The sequence below is a fragment of the Bufo gargarizans genome, chromosome 11 (genome assembly GCF_014858855.1).
Source record: "Bufo gargarizans isolate SCDJY-AF-19 chromosome 11, ASM1485885v1, whole genome shotgun sequence".
In the NCBI taxonomy this organism is placed as follows: domain Eukaryota; kingdom Metazoa; phylum Chordata; class Amphibia; order Anura; family Bufonidae; genus Bufo; species Bufo gargarizans.
This window is the reverse complement of record NC_058090.1, coordinates 92469161-92490534: the sequence shown is the minus strand read 5'-3', so window position 1 is coordinate 92490534 and position 21374 is coordinate 92469161. Positions and strand designations below refer to the sequence as shown.

General features: G+C 38.9%; 1 protein-coding gene across 1 annotated transcript; it reads right to left on the bottom strand.

Moving 5' to 3' along the window:
- Positions 1 to 6459: 6459 nt before the first annotated feature.
- Positions 6460 to 21222, bottom strand: LOC122922226 (hepatocyte nuclear factor 6-like). Its single transcript, XM_044272768.1, has 2 exons — positions 20280 to 21222; positions 6460 to 6776 (listed from the first exon to the last, which is right to left on the bottom strand). Exons 1-2 carry the CDS (start codon positions 21220 to 21222, stop codon positions 6460 to 6462), a joined length of 1260 nt encoding a protein of 419 aa, XP_044128703.1.
- Between the last annotated feature and the right edge of the window lie 152 nt (positions 21223 to 21374).

Sequence of the window (21374 nt, the reverse complement as noted above, 5' to 3'; positions counted from 1 at the left end):
ACCCATAAAACCAGGCATACTGTCTGGTACTGTTAATCCTGCTGATTAAAATGATACCTGTCTTTTGAAAATCGGTTGTGCCATTCCTGAGAAAAAAGACTTTTATTATTTATACTAATCAGGGCTTCAGTGAACCAAGGGGAGGGGCCAGCACTGGAAAGGAGCAAGGCCCCACCCCTTGGTGCACAGAAGCCCTCTTTTGCATAAGGAATAAAAATCTTTTTTTCTCGGGAACAGCACAACCGATTTTCACAAGGAAGGTGTCATTTTAACCAGCAGGATGAACTCTATAAGGCAATATGATGCTGCTCTTTAAAGGGGTTGTGAGACAAAAAAAAAATATACAATTTTTCCAGAAAAAGCGCCACTCTCCCCCAAGGGCCATGTTCAGGATTGCAGCTCAGCTTTAGTCAAAGCCACAAAGAAGAGTGGTGCTGTTTCTGTAAAAAATACGGTACATATATTTTTTCTAATCTCGTTCAACCTGTGCTTTTGTCCGCTGTAATGTACCTGCGGAAAAATTGGATTCTGGGAAGTAACAAACATGGCGTCTCACAAATAACCGTAGCTGAACATGTCAATCATGAATTTGTGGAGGAAATAAATAAATAAATTACATAAATACAATATTAACAATGTCGCCTTTGCGACGTGTAGTCTGCCGTTAAATTTCGCATAGAATTGCACATTTCGTAAGTTAATACTGTCTCAAATTACAAAAAAAAAACAACCCACCCCTTAAAATTGAATTGTCGCTCAGCGATCTTGATTGTTCCGATTTTGATTTGTTCTCTTGCCCTCATCTTTTAAAGTGTCGCCTCGTAACGAATTCATCTACTACCCACAATTCATTGCTTGATTTCAATTGTCCATTTTCCAATCTTACCAATCAATCCCGTGAATTTGAAATTCGCTTATTTCCCCCCCCCCCACCACCCTACAATTCAGCCTCCCCCCCCTCCCGCCCCCACAAAATTCCAAAATCACCAAAGCCATGGTAGCAACGTTGTGGGTTACAAAACAATTGTCAAGCGCATACATTTTTCTTTGGTATCAGTATCATATAACAAAAAGGATAAAGGGTGAGGAGCGCCACCATTTTCAATCTGAAGAACAGTCGTTTTATGTGCATTGCGTGGCAGCCATTTGGACTGGGTGGTCTTCTAAATGTAAAAAAAGATGGCTTCCTAGAAGCACTGGACATTACAATGAGTTAAAAAAAATTATTAACAGATGCATCATGGTCTGAACCCACCCAGTATTTCATAAGAATGACATAGATTGTGCCACATAGGACTTCACTTCAAGATGGCTACTAAGCAAAGGTGCCATAGGGGAGGGCCCAACTCAGGTTTTACCATCTCCTTTACTTATGGATGGACCTGTCTTGAGGACCACATCACCCTTCTCTTCCATAAGAGTTTCCATATGGGTGGCATCAACCAACAGAAGGGCTCCCCGCACCTCTACGTGTGTCCCTACTACTGAGGAAACCATGTTATAGAAAGTTTAATCATTACATATTTCAGTGACAATATATCATTCAGCCTGGACCTCATAGTTGGCCTACAGCTATATTACAAATACCCGTCAAGACTATTTTCTTTTTTAATAACCCCCAAGAATGAGGTAGAACTCTACTGATATGCCAGTTTAGCCATGCCAATGGAAAAAATAAAAGGAAAACAGCATCTTTGATCTGTACACTGTCGGCCATCACTTTGCTAAATCTACTTTCTTCTACGCATGGTCTCATGCAAACTTTGAGAGGGAGTCTTAATGGAGGTGATAAACTGGACTTCCTGGTCCAATGTACTGGTTATGGCGTGCCATGTAGAGGTTTGCCCTTTACCCTATGTCACTGTAGTACAACCTTATGGAGTATTCACCACTAAAGAGTCTTCAAAGTGTCTTAGGCTCCTGTATTGGGCTGAAGATCTTGGGTCTTGCTTGGTTAAGGCCACCACAATATGGCTTCCAGGCGTCATCGTCATGCATAGCCTAGTGGATCCTTGTTATGTTCCAATAAAATGGCTCAGTTGTAAACATACAGTCATGTGAAAAAATTAGGACACCCTTTGAAAGCATGTGGTTTTTTGTAACATTTTTAATAAAAGGTTATTTCATCTCCGTTTCAACAATACAGAGAGATTAAAGTAATCCAACTAAACAAAGAAAACTGAAGAAAAGTCTTTTCAAGATCTTCTGTAAATGTCATTCTACAAAAATGCCTATTCTAACTGAGGAAAAAGATAGGACACCCTCACATGTATTCCCTCTTAAATTGGCTCAGATCTCACACAGGTATATCACACCAGGTGCACATAATTAGTAGATCGTTACTCTGCATGTTGAATGAGGCTTGCCCTATTTAAACCTCAGACATTTAGTTTGGTGTGCTCCTGACTGTTGAAGTGAGAGTGAGCACCATGGTGAGAGCAAAAGAGCTGTCAGAGGACTTCAGAAAAAAGATTGTAGCAGCCTATGAGTCTGGGAAGGGATTTAAAAAGATCTCAAAAGATTTTGAAATCAGCCATTCCACTGTCCGGAAGATAGTCTACAAGTGGAGGGCTTTCAAAACAACTGCCAACATGCCCAGGACTGGTCGCCCCAGCAAGTTCACCCCAAGAGCAGACCGCAAGATGCTAAAAGAGGTCTCCAAAAACCCTAAAGTGTCATCTCGAGAACTACAGCAGGCTCTGGCTACTGTTGATGTAGAAGTACATGCCTCTACAATCAGAAAGAGACTGTACAAGTTTAACTTGCATGGGAGGTGTGCAAGGAGGAAACCTTTGCTTTCCAAGAGAAACATCGAGGCCAGACTGACATTTGCCAGAAATAAAGTTGACAAAGACCAAGACTTCTGGAATAATGTTCTTTGGACAGATGAGTCCAAAATTGAATTATTTGGACACAACAGCAGAGGACATGTTTGGCGTAAACCAAACACAGCATTCCAAGAAAAGAACCTCATACCAACTGTGAAGCATGGAGGTGGAAGTGTCATGGTTTGGGGCTGCTTTGCTGCAGCAGGACCTGGTCAGCTCACCATCATAGAATCCACGATGAATTCTACTGTGTATCAGAAGGTGCTTGAAGAACATGTGAGACCATCAGTTAGAAAATTAAAGCTGAAGCGGAACTGGACCATGCAACATGACAATGACCCAAAACATACTAGTAAATCAACCAAAGATTGGCTGAAAAAGAAGAAATGGAGAGTCCTGGAATGGCCAAGTCAAAGTCCAGATTTGAATCCCATTGAGATGCTGTGGGGTGACTTGAAAAGGGCTGTACGTGCAAGAAACCCCTCAAACATCTCACAGCTGAAAAAGTTCTGCATTGAGGAGTGGGGTAAAATTTCCTCAGACCGATGTCGAAGACTGGTAGATGGCTACAAGAACCGTCTCACTGCAGTTATTTCAGCCAAAGGAGGTAACACTCGCTATTAGGGGCAAGGGTGTCCTATCTTTTTCCTCAGTTAGAATAGGCATTTTTGTAGAATGACATTTACAGAAGATCTTGAAAAGACTTTTCTTCAGTTTTCTTTGTTTAGTCGGATTACTTTAATCTCTCTGTATTGTTGAAACGGAGATGAAATAACCTTTTATTAAAAATGTTACAAAAAACCACATGCTTTCAAAGGGTGTCCTAATTTTTTCACATGACTGTATATATTGACTATTTTGCTACAGGATAATGTGGAATTCCCACTTCGATGTACCATTAAGTTTCTGTACATACACCGCCGTCCCATCTCCACCATCTGATATCATCATATAAAACAGGTCAATACTGACAATCAATATGCTGTTATATTTACATTCGCAATATCATGATGGAAGGTAGGAAGAGAAGGGATGTTAACTTGGGGTAGAAAGTATGGTCCTAAAATGGCTACTTAACACGTGGGGTGGCCCTCCTCCATGTTGGCTATATAAAGACTCTTTCTCTCTTCAACCAAGGTCAAAATTCATACTACATGATCTGGACCCCAAGTTGGTTTTGGTGGGGATGTCTCATTTACAAAACCCATTTTGAAACACTCTATTGGGGTATTTAAGGAGAAACCATCAATTAGTATCTCCTTCTGATAGCAACAAGAAAGACTGTCTCTGGGGGACCAAGCATGTCCATAAATTACACAGACAGCCCACTGTCTTTAATATATACCATGTAATACTTAATTTCTCCTGTGGTGGCACTGCAGGGAACTTGAACAGTTGTCTAAGAAGCCATCAACTTGACTGTGGCTGGTTGTTGTTTGTCAGAAGCTCCTACTTATTTATCGCAACGTTGTGACAGCAGCCTCCATCAAGCTATTTTACTTGAATATATAGCTGTTGCTGTGCACAATCTATTATTGGAAGGGCCTGATTATTGCTCTCCTTTATTTAACATACGGTAGAATTGACAGATGAATGTAAAAGCTAAAATAATGCATTGAAGGTGACTATGGAAGCCAAAGGGTTAGCAAGTCCCTGCAGAGGATGTGATCACTGGATGGAGAGTGAGGTGACCTTCCAACCCCTACCTCCTCTCATCTCCTACTGTTCCATTGAACTCACTAATTCCCCGTCAGCTGGTCAGGAGTAAAATGAAAAGAGCCTGGGGAGGGTTCGGCTGTACTTCCAGACTGCCAGCCCTTGCCTTCTAAAGGCGAAAAGGTCAACACCTTTTGAAAGTTGCATCACAAAGCTTTGAATTTTTACCAATGTGGATGGGGTCATCGCTACACAAGCTGGTGACTGAGATAATAGAATCTCTTGCTGTTGGGATAAGAAATTATTTATTGTTACATAGTCCTTTTTTTATGAGCAGTCCACCATGGGTGGTACTGATGCTTTCTTTGGATATTTTAGGAGTTAATGATTTGGGTCTTTTACAACAGGTTCCACTATGATAGGAATATTATTGTTGATGCTAAGGCTTTGTTACAGTTGGTTCTGAAAAGAAGAACCAAACATGTTCAGTGAAACTTCCCCATAGGCACACACCTCTTTAAGAAGACCATCTTATTAACCTGCCCATTTCTCCTGTAACAGAATTTCAGTTTGACCATATATTATGCATACAAGTCATCTTCTTTGAGTAGACCAGACCCAAGAGGACTACTTTTTAATGCAATGTTGGGTGGTTACGTCAAAGAGGTTTTACTTGTCTATGTTTTCAGTGGGTCAACTAAAACCAAGCAAATATCTTGTCAACATCTATAAGCTGTACAGACCCAAAGGATGAGACCATTAGTGTTTGAGAAATATTAAGGTTAGTGACAGTGAATTGGGGTAAAAGATAAAAAAAAAATGAAACTGAGCTTGATGTAAAGTTAACTACAGGTGGCATTTGGGGCAGTTGGAGAACCTTTTTTACTACCAGAAATGACCACAATTTTGGGTCATTCTAAGGTTTATTATCCCACGCTGTTGAGAATTGCATACACATGCAGATGAGGCAAAGTTGAAGGTCAACAATTTTTTTTTGTTTACTTTGGTTCAAAACTTGCACAGTTATTTCAGTGCTGAACTAGAAAACATGCGTTCAGTGGTGAACATTGTGCCTCAAGACCACCCTCCAGAAACAAGAAGGGGCTTATAGGGATGGATTAGACCATGGTTGGCCAAGTAGAAGAGTACCATAAGCAGAATCCTGCTGGATGAAATATAACGTGCCCCTCTGTACGGTTCTAAATATCATTCCTCTTCAAGGCACTGCCAAAAAAATGCTGTCAAACCCAAAGATGAAATGTAACGCTATTTACAACATTTTTATGACTACCCCTCTAACCCTAAAAGTAATGCAATGTAGAGCCTTATCTGGGGTTAGCTGAGATCGTTATGAAGCATTTCAACAGCCCCTCACTGTATGCTCTATTAAGAGGTAGCGATTGAACAACATTTTTCATGTAGTGTTTTAGACAACAAGCTGAGTACGAGTTTGACATCAAATATTGGGCAAGGATCAGGTGAGAACCAGTCCACATGCCCTCTTGATGATCCACCCACACATGTCATGCTAAGAAACATAACTTTTACTTCTTCTAAGTAGCTAGGTCTAGTGACAACCAAACTTCTGCATGGATTCTTGTGAAGGTCAACCATGGTTGGTTGTGAACCTACCAAAAGACTTGTTGCCACCCAACCATCATTGAAAGGGCAATCTAACATGATACCTGTATTCATTTTAGTGCGCTGTGTGTGCAGACAGTGTCATATAAAATAAATAATGACTGTGTACAGACTAGTCAATACCCATAGAATTTGATTGAAGTATGTATCAGCCAAGTGACTGTGATGAATGACGTTCACGTAAGGAACAGACTTCTCCTCATAATAACTTTTATGAGTCACCTTGTCCTAAGACACCTCAAAGTCAATGTTCTTGGTGTCCATAATGGAGAAAGGATGAAAATGAAGACTGAGCTGATACTCTCTTTGGTTGATAAAGCTATAGGCATCTCTTTCATGCTTTGGTGCAAGCAATGGCTGAGCCACCTTTAGACGATAAAGAGTTGGAAGAGGATGGAGGACGCCCATGACCTTCATCCATCCACTTGTCTAAGCTTCTCCTACGAGCATTCATGAAGAAGTTGCTGACAGTGGACAGCTCAAGGCCAAGCTGTTGGGCAATGGTGATCTGCAATTCCTTGGAGGGCCTCTGGTTCTCATGAAAAATGGCATGTAGAGTGCGTCGCTGGATGTCGGTGAAAACCAGGCGGTGCCTCTTAGGAACGTGATTTCTTTCGGCTTTGGTTTGCTCTTGCTCTTTCCTTTTGCAGGCTGTGGGTACAGTTAATACAGATAGATTAATACACTTTACTATCATGGTCAATGGAGGCAAATATTTTCAACCCTTTGACGGGCCGTATCGGTATGATATTTAGGAATATTTGGAATAGTAATCTCTTCAGTACAGATATCACATTAAGTAATTGGCAAGTTAATATCCACATTGAAACATTGAGGGCATTGTTAAATCCCTACACCAATAAATTGTACACAGCAGAATGCAAATGGTCCACTTTTCACCTTTTTTCTAGTAATGGTTTGACTTCTGCACAGTCCGATGAAATAGCACAGCTATTACGAGCAGGAGGTTAGAGGTGAATAGTTTGTAGGACTCTACCCAAAACTCTAATACAAGCCTATAAATATTAGGTTTCAGGTCATCCAGGAATTGTTCTGGCTTAAAGGGACCATTTTCTTCTAGATTAGGGCAATCTTCAACTAGTGGGCACGATGGCCTCCAATACATAGATTCAAGAAATGTCCACAAGGAGACACAAAGAAGTGTTCAGAGCTATGTGGAAGTCAAGATCTCATGTTGAGTCCTTTAGCTCTGAGGGGTAATGTGTTGAACCCATTTTCACACCTCATTCAGCATTTTTTACTGGGATGAGGAGTAGCTACAAAGAGCATCTTTTGTTCTGGAGTACCCTGTATGTTTGTCCGTTACATAGATAGCCCATTGATTTTAATAGGAACCATGTAATACTTAATTGTCCCTGAGGAGGCACTGTAGGGAAAAAGAATTGAGACTCATCATGGTGTTCCCTACTCATTTCTGTGACTCTCTCTGGTCAATCCTTCATCAGATGAATTAAAATCCATCAGTTATTTTGAGCTGAGGGTACCTCGGTGCCCATTTTTTATAATGCTAGACCCCCCCCCCCCCCCCCCGGCCTTTGGTCAGCTGCACAGGTTGCACCAATTATATGTCTTCCCTAAAATCTATGAGAGTGGTCCATTGACCTTCGCATCTGGACCGCATACCTTGCCAGCTCCTAGCCATCCTAGCTACGTTTCTGCAGGGAAAGAGGGGCCTACTAGTCCAAAATGCCTGAGCACAGAATCCGCCCAGGGTAAGGGTATTTCTGTGTAGGCCGCCATTATGGGTTTGGCTGAGAGGATCAGCCCATTTTTGGGCGAGGAAGATGGTTGCATTTGGTTTGCAGTTTTGGATGAAGGTGTGCACCAAAAGGAATGGGGACACAGTTTAATTATCAATGGACCTTTCCCTTAAATTCTTATCCAGATCCTACTCCTATCCCAGAGCCCCGCCATGGTAAGGCTGATTCTGCCAATTTAAATGACACCTGTCTTGTGAAAATATATAGTGGCGTTCCTGAGGAAAGAAAGAAAAAAGAATATATACTTTCTATACAAATGAGGGCTTCAGTGCACTGAGCGGGGGCGGGGCCTGGCCACTCAGTGCACCTCAGCCCCTCCCCTCCGTGTACGGAAGCCCTTATATGCCTAAAGAATCAAAGTCTTTTTTCTCGGGAACGCCCCAACCGATTTTCACAAGACAGGTATCATTTTAATCATCTAGATCAACCCTACCAGAGTTTAATAGAGCTAATCCTGATGACAGGTGCCCTTTAATATCATATACTATTTAATATATATTTAAATATATCTTACCGAGCATAACGCAACACCTCGCCTATGCAGCACAAAAATTATTTACAATGCTTTCTAAAGTGGGGGCTCGTAGAGCGAGGTGCAGACTTTTATTATGTGCGTCCGCCCCTCGCACAATGATAATATTTCATATTACGAATCTACAATCTCAATTAGCGTCGCATTAATGTCGCCGTTCATATCCCATAATTATATTTATGTTTATCAATACGCCATATCACAAGAATTGATCGTGTTACAGGTGATGGCACGTCTTCCCCCCCCTGCGCACCCCCCTTATTTCTTGTCTTTTCCTCCTGTCCCCATCTGGTCAATTCTCCTTTGGTTCCCTTCCCCCCGCTCTTGTCTGGGACACTGCACACTGATAGAAAAATATTGATCACAGCCCAGCTGTGCGGAATACAGCACTGTATATATGCATGTTAACCCCTAAGGGGCCAGGGGCGTTGAGCGCATCCACTTCTCTTCTCGAAGACGGGGTGCAGTTCATTAGCTGTTAATGAAATGGAAGGAAAGGGACTGGTGGTGGTGGTAGGGGGGGTTAAAGACTTGGTAGTAAAGGAAGGGTTAAGAATGATCTTGAAAAATCTATACCCTTGCGGTTTTGTTCAGTGTTTTTTTTTTTTTTTACAAATCGACGTCTTGCTTCGACATCGAGGGGTTAAGCAAAGCCCGTAATAACGATTCAGATAAAACAGAATACAACAGGCTATAATGAAATAAGGCCAGTAATTGAAGACAAAATGACAATAATTACTTGATATGTTTGGCGGAATGAAAGGATCGGGCAGCCATAAAGCACCTTCCTAATGAAAGATTTAATAGGAGATTTCTGAGGGCAGCTAGGGACAATCTACAGGGTAAACTTTCCATTATGAACCTATAAAGTAATGGCGGCTGCTGCATATGGAACGAGGGGAGGTGTCATAGTTCGGGGCTGAGACACTTCAAGGAGTCTTGCTGGGAGGAGGGATGTGACAATTTTATTGGAATAGTGATTTGTACGTAGTGGAGAAGCAATTAATGGACAGAGTCTGTAAGCTCAGCACATGATAGCACTATATAAAGGTTAATGTGATCGCAATCAAGATGGCTTAACTACACAGCGGTGCATGCTAAGCTGTTCACCTGTCATTGGCGACTGGCTCGGATCACGTGGGCATGGGGTTATAGGGGACTATTTATTAGCATGACTTAGATTTAAAGGAGCCTAGCAGATGTTGGATCTAGTAGCTAGGGGTTATAGTCTATTTGTATTCATTGTTTGAGGTTAAGGAATGTCCTAAATGTGATCCATGAGTCATGTGTGGCCCTCAAGATCTCAGAGATCTTAGATTTGACCACACGTTTCCTCATAGCAATAATCAAAACAGACCCCACTTCTAGGGGATATAGTCTATTTGTATTCATTGTTTGAGGTTAAGGAATGTCCTAAATGTGATCCATGAGTCATGTGTGGCCCTCAAGATCTCAGAGATCTTAGATTTGACCACACGTTTCCTCATAGCAATAATCAAAAAAGACCCCACTTCTAGGGGATATAGTCTATTTGTATTCATTGTTTGAGGTTAAGGAATGTCCTAAATGTGATCCATGAGTCATGTGTGGCCCTCAAGATCTCAGAGATCTTAGATTTGACCACACGTTTCCTGATAGCAATAATCAAAACAGACCCCACTTCTAGGGGATATAGTCCATTTGTATTCATTGTTTTAAGGTTAAGGAATGTCCTAAATGTGATCCATGAGTCATGTGTGGCCCTCAAGATCTCAGAGATCTTAGATTTGACCACACGTTTCCTCATAGCAATAATCAAAACAGACCCCACTTCTAGGGGATATAGTCCATTTGTATTCATTGTTTGAGGTTAAGGAATGTCCTAAATGTGATCCATGAGTCATGTGTGGCCCTCAAGATCTCAGAGATCTTAGATTTGACCACACGTTTCCTCATAGCAATAATCAAAACAGACCCCACTTCTAGGGGATATAGTCCATTTGTATTCATTGTTTGAGGTTAAGAAATGTCCTAAATGTGATCCATGAGCCAAATGTGGCCCTCAAGATCTCAGAGATCTTAGATTTACCACACGTTTCCTCATAGCAATAATCAAAACAGACCCCACTTCTAGGGGATATAGTACATTTGTATTCATTGTTTGAGGTTAAGGAATGTCCTAAATGTGATCCATGAGCCAAATGTGGCCCTCAAGATCTCAGAGATCTTAGATTTGACCACACGTTTCCTCATAGCAATAATCAAAACAGACCCCACTTCTAGGGGATATAGTCCATTTGTATTCATTGTTTGAGGTTAAGGAATGTCCTAAATGTGATCCATGAGCCAAATGTGGCCCTCAAGATCTCAGAGATCTTAGATTTGACCACTAGTTTCCCGATAGCAATAATCAAAGCAGCCATCTTTTCTAGGGGTTATAGTCCATTTGTATTCATTGTTTGTAGTCAAGGAATGTCCGGAATGTGATCCATGAGCTACTAAACTGGTACATGGATTGCAGGATAAAACTTACCAGGAAAGATTAAAGGACCTTAACATGTATAGCTTGGAAGAAAGACGAGACAGAGGGGATATGATAGAAACTTTTAAATACATAAAGGAACAAGGTAAAAGAGGAGAGAATATTTAAAAGAAGAAAAACTGCTACAAGAGGACATAGTTTTAAATTAGAGGAGCAAAGGTTTAAAAGTAATATCAGGAAGTATTACTTTACTGAGAGAGTAGTGGATGCATGGAATAGCCTTCCTGCAGATGTGGTTGCTGCAAATACAGTGAAGGAGTTTAAGCATGCATGGGATAGGCATAAGGCCATCCTTCATATAAGATAGGGCCAAGGGATATTCATAGCATTCAGTATATTGGGCAGACTAGATGGGCCAAATTGTTCTTATCTGCCGATACATTCTATGTTTCTATGTGTCCCTCAAGATCTCAGAGATCTTAGATTTGACCACAAGTATCCTCAGAGCAATAATCACAACAACCCCCCTGTTCTAGGGGTTATAGTATATTTCTATTCATTGTTGGAGGTCAAGGAATGTCCGAAATGTAATCCATGAGTCATATGTGGCCCTCGTCATCTCGGAGATCTTAGATCTGACCACAAGTTTCCCACTAGTAATAATCAAAACAGCCCCTTGTTCTCTTAATAATAGAGGTAGAGGATCTGGTGCTTGTTTAGGTTTCCCCATACCTTGTTGGAAAGGAAGCATGAAGTTTGGACTGTTAACCTCCACTTATAGTGGAAACTAGGGGCTCTACTGAAATCAGAATTAACTCTGGGGAAAGGATATGGGCCCTCCATGAGCTGAGAGACAGCTTCACCTTCTCTGAATTCTAGAGGTAGAAATCACAAAGCTTGTTTAAGTTCCCCCCTACCTTGTAGGAAAGCAGTACAATGTTGGGGATGATTAAATCCTTTATGTACTCCTATGGAGACTAGTTGCCTACTCGTATCCCCTCTGCCTATGGAGTAGATGTATGGGCCAACCATGAGATGGATACATTTCTCAAATTGCATTCCCTCATACATAGTTTCCTTTGACTTGAGGCTAGATCACCGACAAGAAAATGAACATCCCTCAGTTATATGTCAAAAGTCCTAACTGTCTTGATCTTGGCAATTCAGATGGATTCTTGGTTCTTAAGAAAGGTGGTCTTAATGAGAAGACCCATAATATAAGTGATGAAACGATTATGGCTTTGGTGGACGGGACATGGATCATAGACTTGTCAAATACTGGAAAATGTTGGCATTCAATGTTGGCTTCTTTCTAAGCTTTATCTTAAAACCCATGTTCTATATCATTTTTGCCAGTCACCTTAAGGTGAACATATGCCTTCAATAGCTGTTGACGGAACAACTGTTGTTCTTCCCACCTTCCTGCAGCAGCTTATCTCCACTGAGAAAAAAAGGATCAGGCATGTAAAATTCAACATACCCAATCCTTCATCCTCCCATCATCTGTCTGGGGAGATTCAGGACTCCCCAGATAGTCAACTAGCTCTGACAATGTCGGCATATTCGGATGATGTTAGTCTAATGTGTACGGGCACCTTTAGCAATGATTCATCCATCATTCATTGCGTTTCTACGGGCTTGTTGAATTAGCACTATCCATAGATGTTACTCCGTCACTCCCATACATACCGCAAAACATTTACAAGATATATATCACGACATTTAGTGGTCCCTCAAGTCACCTGCAGATACCTGTATGTAGGTATGAAGAAGCTGAGGACCATGTATGAAACGAGTGCAAGAAAATCAACAGTGGTGCCCCAGATCCGTGAACGGTTGGCACACGTTAACCTTGTAGATTGCGTGCCAAGACTAAGGTAAAACCTTAGAAGAAGATGCCAGGATGGATGTTTGTGTAAAAGCCCTAAGATGACAGTCTAAAATCTAAATTTATGTATACTGGCTGTGTTCATTTTGGGTATGTGAACACAGTCATCTATAAAGAAGAGAAGAGACATCATAATACCTTCCATAACTATAATATGCATCATGTACAAACACTTCCTCAGTATAATGTCATACTAAACAATGAGGAAGCTCCATGACAAGTTGTAATTGTGGCATAAAATGCCAACCACAGCAAGCCATCAACATGTAGAATAAATGCATGGTGGTGGATCAGTGAGTAAGAACACCTGCATACATCGACTACAAAATCAAAGCTTTCAAAGTACTTCATATTTGAACCTTTGCACAACCAGATATAATGTTTTATTAAAACATTATGTTCCCTAACTCAGGAGCAAACCTGGGAAAGTTCAACGTTTGAACTTTTTCCATGTCTTTTATGATCTTCAGCAACAGAGACCTTACGTCTCTGTGGTTCCAGTAGACATGGATCTGGAAATATGATCTGAAAGTCATCCTGACTTTTACATGAGCTCAGGCAGAAGATGCCAAAATCCAGGTTATCTCACTATGTTCCTAACTTCCTACTAAACGTATGATCTGGACCCCTGCTCTTCAGGAGATGCAAAGATTTATTCCGGTTCCAAGAACAATCCTACATGGTTTCAATGTAGGATCAACCATGTAGTAGCGATTCATTTACGACTGTAGACTTTTGGCACCCGTAGTGGTGGGCCAATACACCCAGAACCATCAGTAAAGTAAAAAATAATACAATTATAATATACGGTAGTTATTCATTGCATTTCACTTGATTATTTTTTTATTTCATTTTTGTATTTTATAGTTTTATATACGTAAGTTATTTCCTTCTTTTAATGAAACTTTTAGGTTAAGTGCTAAATTATATTTGTATTGTATATGATATTCATTTGAATTATTTTTGGGTAAATTGGGCACAAATTTATACTTGGTAAAATAAAAAGACATCTCGGTAAAACTTGTTCAGCCCTTGGGTTGAAGTATGAAGCTTACGGCTACTCTTTGCCGTAATTCATCAGTCTTTTTGGTATAAGTGACATATTTCAAGCCTTTGCCTTCCTAATTTTTGCACCCCTTTTCGAAATATATCAAATACTTAGTGGTTCCCAAATTTTTCCATATTATTTACACATTTTTTTGTATTCGAATAAAATTTTTTGTGTAGCTGATTAAGAAATAATCATGTTGTTCGTAGAAATTTAACCGAGAACACAAAGATCGTCGTAGTGTGTTTTTTTTTTATGGTCCATTTACCTCTTTGAAGCCAAAGCTTCGAGTCACAGCAAAACATGAAGGAACAAAGACTAAATATGTCCTTGTGTATGTTCATATGAAGCACACTAATATATAACATCTTAAAGGGATTGGAGACTTGTGTCAGTGTCCACCCTTGCGACCAGCCAGGTCTTCTGTACAGATATCTCCATATCTTCATAGGAACACAGCAGCAGAGTTCTTGACATGTTCTCTAGGAACGTACAGGTCTACATGACCATGATGCATCCAGAAGAAGTCATTCGTTTGGCCTCAAAGGTGGATGGAACATTTTTCAAGTCCTTAAAGATTTCAGCTGTGTGGGGTAGATGTTTTATCAAAAATGGCTGACTATATTTTGCCAGTTCAGGTAGGTTCTAGCGGTTTCTTTTAGATTTTCTATACATGATACAGGAATATACTATGCTATATGTTTTAGCACTATGTAGAAACATCTAGAACCTCCACTGTTTCGTCTGCTCGTGTTTTTTTTTTTCTTTATAGAGGCCTCAAACCATCAATAACATCACAAAAATCACAAACGTATGCATGGGTCTGAAAATAAGAAAATTGAAAATAAAAAAGATTGGGGGGGAAAAGGGGCTAATTTCTGTAAAATCAAAAATCAATAGGACGCTCACAGAAAGCTCCCCTTGGGAATGGAGCGCAAGGGATTGTGGGTAGTTTATGAGTGGATTGTGTGTGTGTGTCTCTGTGAGTGGCGCTGACTGAGCCCGCTGTAGAAATCAATGCTTTTTTTTTGCTGTAACCCCTCCACTGCCTGGCCTTAGTAAACATCTGACGCTGGGGTGGTTTTAAAGGTACACTAAAGCTATGCTCATTACTTGCCTATGTCCGTCAAGAATTCTGGAGGTCACCACCAAAACTGGAGATCTAGAAGGTACGGTCAAAGGGGCAGACATTTTTCTGGTCTTTCGGCCAATCATAAGATCGAAGGACACTATAGTCAGCCTGAATAGGTTGTATACTACTGTACAATGAATAGACCGAAGATGGTCTTTAGGTGGCGATTCCCTCGAAGCTGATGCCAAGCTCAGATGATCGGTCTCTTATGATCCGACTAAGCGCTATCTTGCCTTTATGGATTATGGCGTCTGATCAAAATTCAACTTGACTAACGCTGGTTAATGTCCATTAACATCTAGATATGCAAAGACCATAGCAGAATTACCCCAGCCCCCCCCCCCCCCCCCCCCCCACGTCGCGATGTGTAGCTTGTACAAACAAGCACGGTGAAAATGCCTCACAGGGGTATGATTAAAAAACCATCAATCAATCATTCACTGGAGAGTACAATTACTCTACCTAACCGCACTGGAGATAACAGGTTGACTACGTTACTTAAGTTAAGATGGAATAAAATACATAGAAAAATGAATCTACTGAAAAAAAGCCAACAAAAACTCAAAAATAAAATTTCTAAATGTTTGTTTTAAAAAAATGTAATTTCAAAAAGATATTCTGTAATTTTTTTCCTATGATTTTTAATACCGAATCCAGCTGAAGGCCTATCCCTGTTTTCATTGATTATACCGTACATTACACCGTAATTCCTTTACTCTCTCGGCTTTGTCTTTTTCTGTACTGGACGTTTCTCATGGTTATTCATGAGGGGTAAGCAGAGCGGAGGATGTTTTAAAATTCGAAAGTAAATTGTCCCAATGAAATAGCTGACACGTTATTTTGAAATGATTAGGAGGGGAGTGATTTCCCTTTGGTTTAGGGCAATATTTTATATCTACCCTCACTGTGTTAATTTCTAAGCTGCCTGATCGACCCGTGTGTCACAGTCACTTTTCCTGCTAGGGGGGGCCGCAACTATTCACACTGACAATAGAAAGGTTAAAATGGACTTTGGGCCTTTGTTCACGAGCAGGCTTTGTAGAGGAAAGGAACCACCTGGCTTGTCTTGATTTTTTTATTTATTTTTTATTACGATTTTATATATTAATAACTTAGAAATTGATCTCTTTAGATTTTAATGTTTATTATTAACATTTTCATATCTATAAAAAATTCTATAAAAAAAATAAAAAATTTCCTTAAACAGTAAAAATAAAATTAAACAAATAAACCTTTTTTTAATTATTATTTTTGATTGGGTATTATATTGGTGCTTGTTAATTCTAATTGGAAAAAATACCTTCCTTTGGTGCCTATTGCAAACTTAGATATGTTTTGTATTTATTTTTAAATCCTAAAGGTTCTTTGGAGTCTTCATGGTTTTATTACTTAGCCGCCAATGATACGGTGATACAATAGTCATAGAATAGAAATTGTTTAATACATAAAATGAAAATTATTTTTAGTATTTTATTTTATAAAATGAATAACTATGATTTTTAGTTTTTTTTGTTATATATATATATATATATATATATATATATAATTTGTAGGATATTATTATATTTTATGTGAAAAATATATGGACAGTGCAAGGATTGATCCTATAATTTTCATGGCCTTTATTTAAATCAATGAATTTGCGCAATCCGGGTCTCCCGACGCTTTCGATGGAGGTTCAGTTCCCGACCAGGACGAAACCAGATTGGAGTTTATAGGATCTTACCACTGGGCACAGGCCAGGGCCAAATGAAAGCCGGGCCTGGTCTGTAAAGCTACTAGGGGCATTAGATCGTAAGCTCTGTTGGTAGGAATTGATATAAGTCCATATCCTCTCTATGGTCAATAGTGGGCCGTGTCATAAAAAATGGATAACAATAAATTAGTGATTAACTAAAAAAAATTACAAAAAATTGCGTCAATCCATTAATGTCTTGTATTGTAGAGTGATATTATACAGGCAATTTAGCATCTAAGTTCTAACTGGAAAGCAAATATTAACAGAGTTTATTTGCACAGACGACATCCCGTCATTTAAATTTATAATTATAAAAAAAATAAAAAATGTAAAAAATTCCTTTTTCTGAGCAATTTTGCTTTTCCGTATCTTCAAAAGAGATTTTTTTTTTTCCCATATTGATCTATAATTATGTAAAATTTATATTACGCCTATAGGAAGAATGTTTGAACTATTTTCTTTTTTTAGAAATTAATTTAAAAAACCTAAAAGAAAAACTACAAATAAAGAATACAAATACAAAAGTATATTTCAGTCTACGGAAAGTCTACGCACCCCCCTTTATTTTTTTTTGTAAAATGGCTTTTATTCTTTTTAGTTCCTAAATTGTCATAATAATACTTTCCTAAATTCCAGAGAAAATGTAACGAGAAAAATAATTTTGTAAAAAATAAAAATTGTGGAAATATTACACGAAATGGTCCATCATCAACAGCAGGTCACTGCTTTCCTTCCTGGAGTGAGCTTTGCCGCCATTTTCTATGTAAAGAGGCGTAAACGCTGCTTTTGGAGAAGACAAAAAATAATTTCGCTTTCATCGGATCTCTATGATCTCGCAGCTAATCAATGAATTTCTTGGTCCGGACACAAGGCCAGAGCACAGTCTGTACGGAAGAAGTGGAATCATCACTTTTCTTTTATCAATACAACAAGCAAATTAATAAAGGAATCAATTTCTTCTACGCAGAACCAAAGACCAACTTCAAAGGATGGAGATAGATAGATAGATATGAGATAGATAGATAGGAGATAGATAGATAGATATGGATAGATAGATAGATATGGATAGATAGATAGATATGAGATAGATAGATATGAGATAGATAGATAGATAGATAGATAGATAGATATTAGATAGATAGATAGATAGATAGATAGATAGATAGGAGATAGATAGATAGATATGAGATAGATAGATAGATAGATAGATAGATATGAGATAGATAGATAGATAGATAGATAGATAGATAGGAGATAGGAGATAGATAGATAGATATGAGATAGATAGATAGGAGATAGATAGATAGGAGATAGATAGATATGAGATAGATAGATAGATAGATAGATAGATATGGATAGATAGATAGATATGGATAGATAGATAGATAGATATGAGATAGATAGATAGGAGATAGATATGAGATAGATAGATAGATAGATAGATAGATATGGATAGATAGATAGATATGAGATAGAAGATAGATAGATAGATAGATAGATAGATAGATAGATATGAGATAGAAGATAGATAGATAGATATGAGATAGATAGATAGATAGATAGATAGGAGATAGATATGAGATAGATAGATAGATAGATAGATAGATAGATATGAGATAGATAGATAGATAGATAGATATGAGATAGATAGATAGATAGATAGATAGATATGAGATAGATAGATAGATAGATAGATATGAGATAGATAGATAGATAGATAGATAGATAGATATGAGATAGATAGATAGATAGATATGAGATAGATAGATAGATAGATAGATAGATAGATATGAGATAGATAGATGGATAGATAGGAGATAGATAGATAGATATGAGATAGATAGATAGATAGATAGATATGAGATAGATAGATAGATAGATATGAGATAGATAGATAGATAGATAGATAGATAGATATGAGATAGATAGATAGATAGATAGGAGATAGATAGATAGATATGAGATAGATAGATAGATAGATAGATATGAGATAGATAGATAGATAGATAGATAGGAGATAGATAGATAGATATGAGATAGATAGATAGATAGATAGATAGATAGGAGATAGATAGATAGATATGAGATAGATAGATAGATAGATAGATAGATAGATAGGAGATAGATAGATAGATATGAGATAGATAGATAGATAGATAGATAGATAGATAGGAGATAGATAGATAGATATGAGATAGATAGATAGATAGATAGATAGATAGGAGATAGATAGATAGATATGAGATAGATAGATATGAGATAGATTTTTCCGTAGTCTAACAACATAAAAAAATATTCCAAGCATTACCCCAGATCAATCAGAATTATAAATGCAGTTACAAGACTCTTCGAGGACGATGGCCGGCTAGGCCCACCAGGTCGTCCATGTTGTCAGTATACTTAAGGATTTTTAAAGTTTCCAATAATAAATGTAGGTGATCAAAATGATTTCCCCTTTCCAATACGTAGGCGTGCTTCTCAAATATTACTGAAAGTCCCCTTTTTCCTCTAATACTCTACTTCCATATAGTAACACAAGTGTAATGTATTACAAGAGGTAATCATTTCAGGTGATCCTGTTATTGTGATGGAACGTGACATGCACAACACTATATACATGCGCGGGTGAGATAGATAGATAGATAGATATGAGATAGATAGATAGATAGATAGATAGGAGATAGAGAGATAGATAGATATGAGATAGATAGATAGATAGATAGATAGATAGATAGGAGATATTTTGGATACAGAGATATCTAACAGCCATATTGATCAATCAATGATGGAAGAAAGACTATATAATTAGAGGAATACATGAGGTCAATATGGAATTGAAAGATTTAAGATCGATATTGCATAGATACAAGGAAGAAAGGAAAGAAAAAAAGAAAGAAAGAAAGAAAATTAAAGATAGATGAATAATAGATCGAAGATACATATATAAATTATGAGATAGATAGATGATAGATAGATATTAGATAGATAGATAGATAAGAGATAGATATGAGATAGATAGATAGATAGATATTAGATAGATAGATAGATAGATAGATATTACATGGATAATAGAAGATTAGAGCTGGACATACAGTTGAGATGACATTATGGCTCTGAGGCACACATCGTATATTTGATTGACAACCAAGAAAAACACAGGGAATTTGAAGGAGCCCGGCTATGAATGATCACAAGGGTATGTGACTAGAAGTATTCTATATATACTGTGGATAGTAGAAGTCAAAGCTTATGCAACCCTTGTGCCCCATCTGCCGTAATAAGGTGAAGCAGGATTGCACACATGGGCCCACCTAGCGTGTGAGCGTTGGCATGTCTATTGCACCAAATAGTCGATTTTGGATATTTTTTTGAGGTAAAACCGTTTTCAGCTATTTTTGATATGCTAAACTGATTTTAGGTGTTTTTGTTCATGGCTTAGAAGACATCATAACTTATTACACAGTTGTTCTTAAGACATTTGAGGTCGTGGTCACTGATTTCTTACAACGCGTGTTGGACCTTTCCCTGTATTGTCCGAGGTCACCACCAGCATGCTTGAAATAAAGTATCTTACCTTCTAACCTTAAAGCTGCCATTCTCTGGAATTCGGGCTCCTGAAGCCACCGCCACATCCTCTTGAAGGTCTCTCTTCCGGATTTTAGCTTGCTCCAGGGTTTGGGGTTTCTTAGAAGGTCTGAGAGTGTCCCCTGTGACCTACACAAGACTCTCTCAGCAAAAATAGCTTGAGGGATGCTGTATCTTTTCAGTTCCGCAATGATTCTTTGGGCGACATCTTTGGTATTAATTTCTTCCAATTGGCTGGAAAGAGTAGTGCTTTGGGTTGGCATGGGTGGGTTTTGCCTGCAGTTCATCTCAGCTCTGTGGTGCACATAGTGATGTTGGTGCATATTGTTGGGCGACCCCACTCCAGAAGACGGCGGTGGGGACAACTCTCTAGAAAAGTGCTGGTCTATTCTGCTAAACATGCTATGATGGTGGGTATCAAAACCATTGCCAGATACCACCTTCTCATTAGACAAGTGCCCAGAAGGATGCCCATAGCTGTGCATGCCCGTCAGGTTAGGACTTGGCAAGGAGGAAAGACTTTGTCCCATGTTTATATCTTTGGGATAGTGACTATAAAAGTTACTAGGTGGGCCAAGGCCTCGGTCCTCTCTCATCAGAGTAAAACTTCCAATCACATTCCCAACTGGGACACATTGATGGTGCTGGTGATGATGGAACTTGTCATGAAGTGGTTGAAGTGGTGTCAAGGTGGTGTAACTATTCGCAGACCCCGGTGGTGAATCTCCCCCAAATCCCAGTCCAGGATGCAGGGAGTTTGCCAGATGATGCTCTGAGCGGTGGTAGTCACTTCCATCCAGAACAGATGTCATACTGGAAACCAATGAAGATCTGGGAACAGGTGGATGTAAAGTCCTATTCTGATTGTGCATAAGCTCTTGGCCTGAGCCGGAAATGTCTTCACTGGTCTCCAAACCCAACTGGACATTCATGTCTTCAGGCTACAACATCCTCCGCTCTATCTAGTCGTAGGGTCATTAATCTTTGGCTCTAAATTGACTGGAGAGAACCACAGCTTTAGGTTGGAGAAGTGTCTACGTTATGTCTTAATCAGGAAAAAAAAAATGTCTTAATTTCTGATCAG

Bases quoted from the DNA above. Each gene is read 5' to 3' on its own strand.
- LOC122922226 (XM_044272768.1), bottom strand. From the start codon at position 21,222: ATGAATGTCCAGTTGGGTTTGGAGACCAGTGAAGACATTTCCGGCTCA. The intron at 6,777-20,279 runs GTAAGATACTTT...CTGTACCCACAG, and splicing joins GGCAGCTTTAAGGTTAGAAG to CCTGCAAAAGGAAAGAGCAA.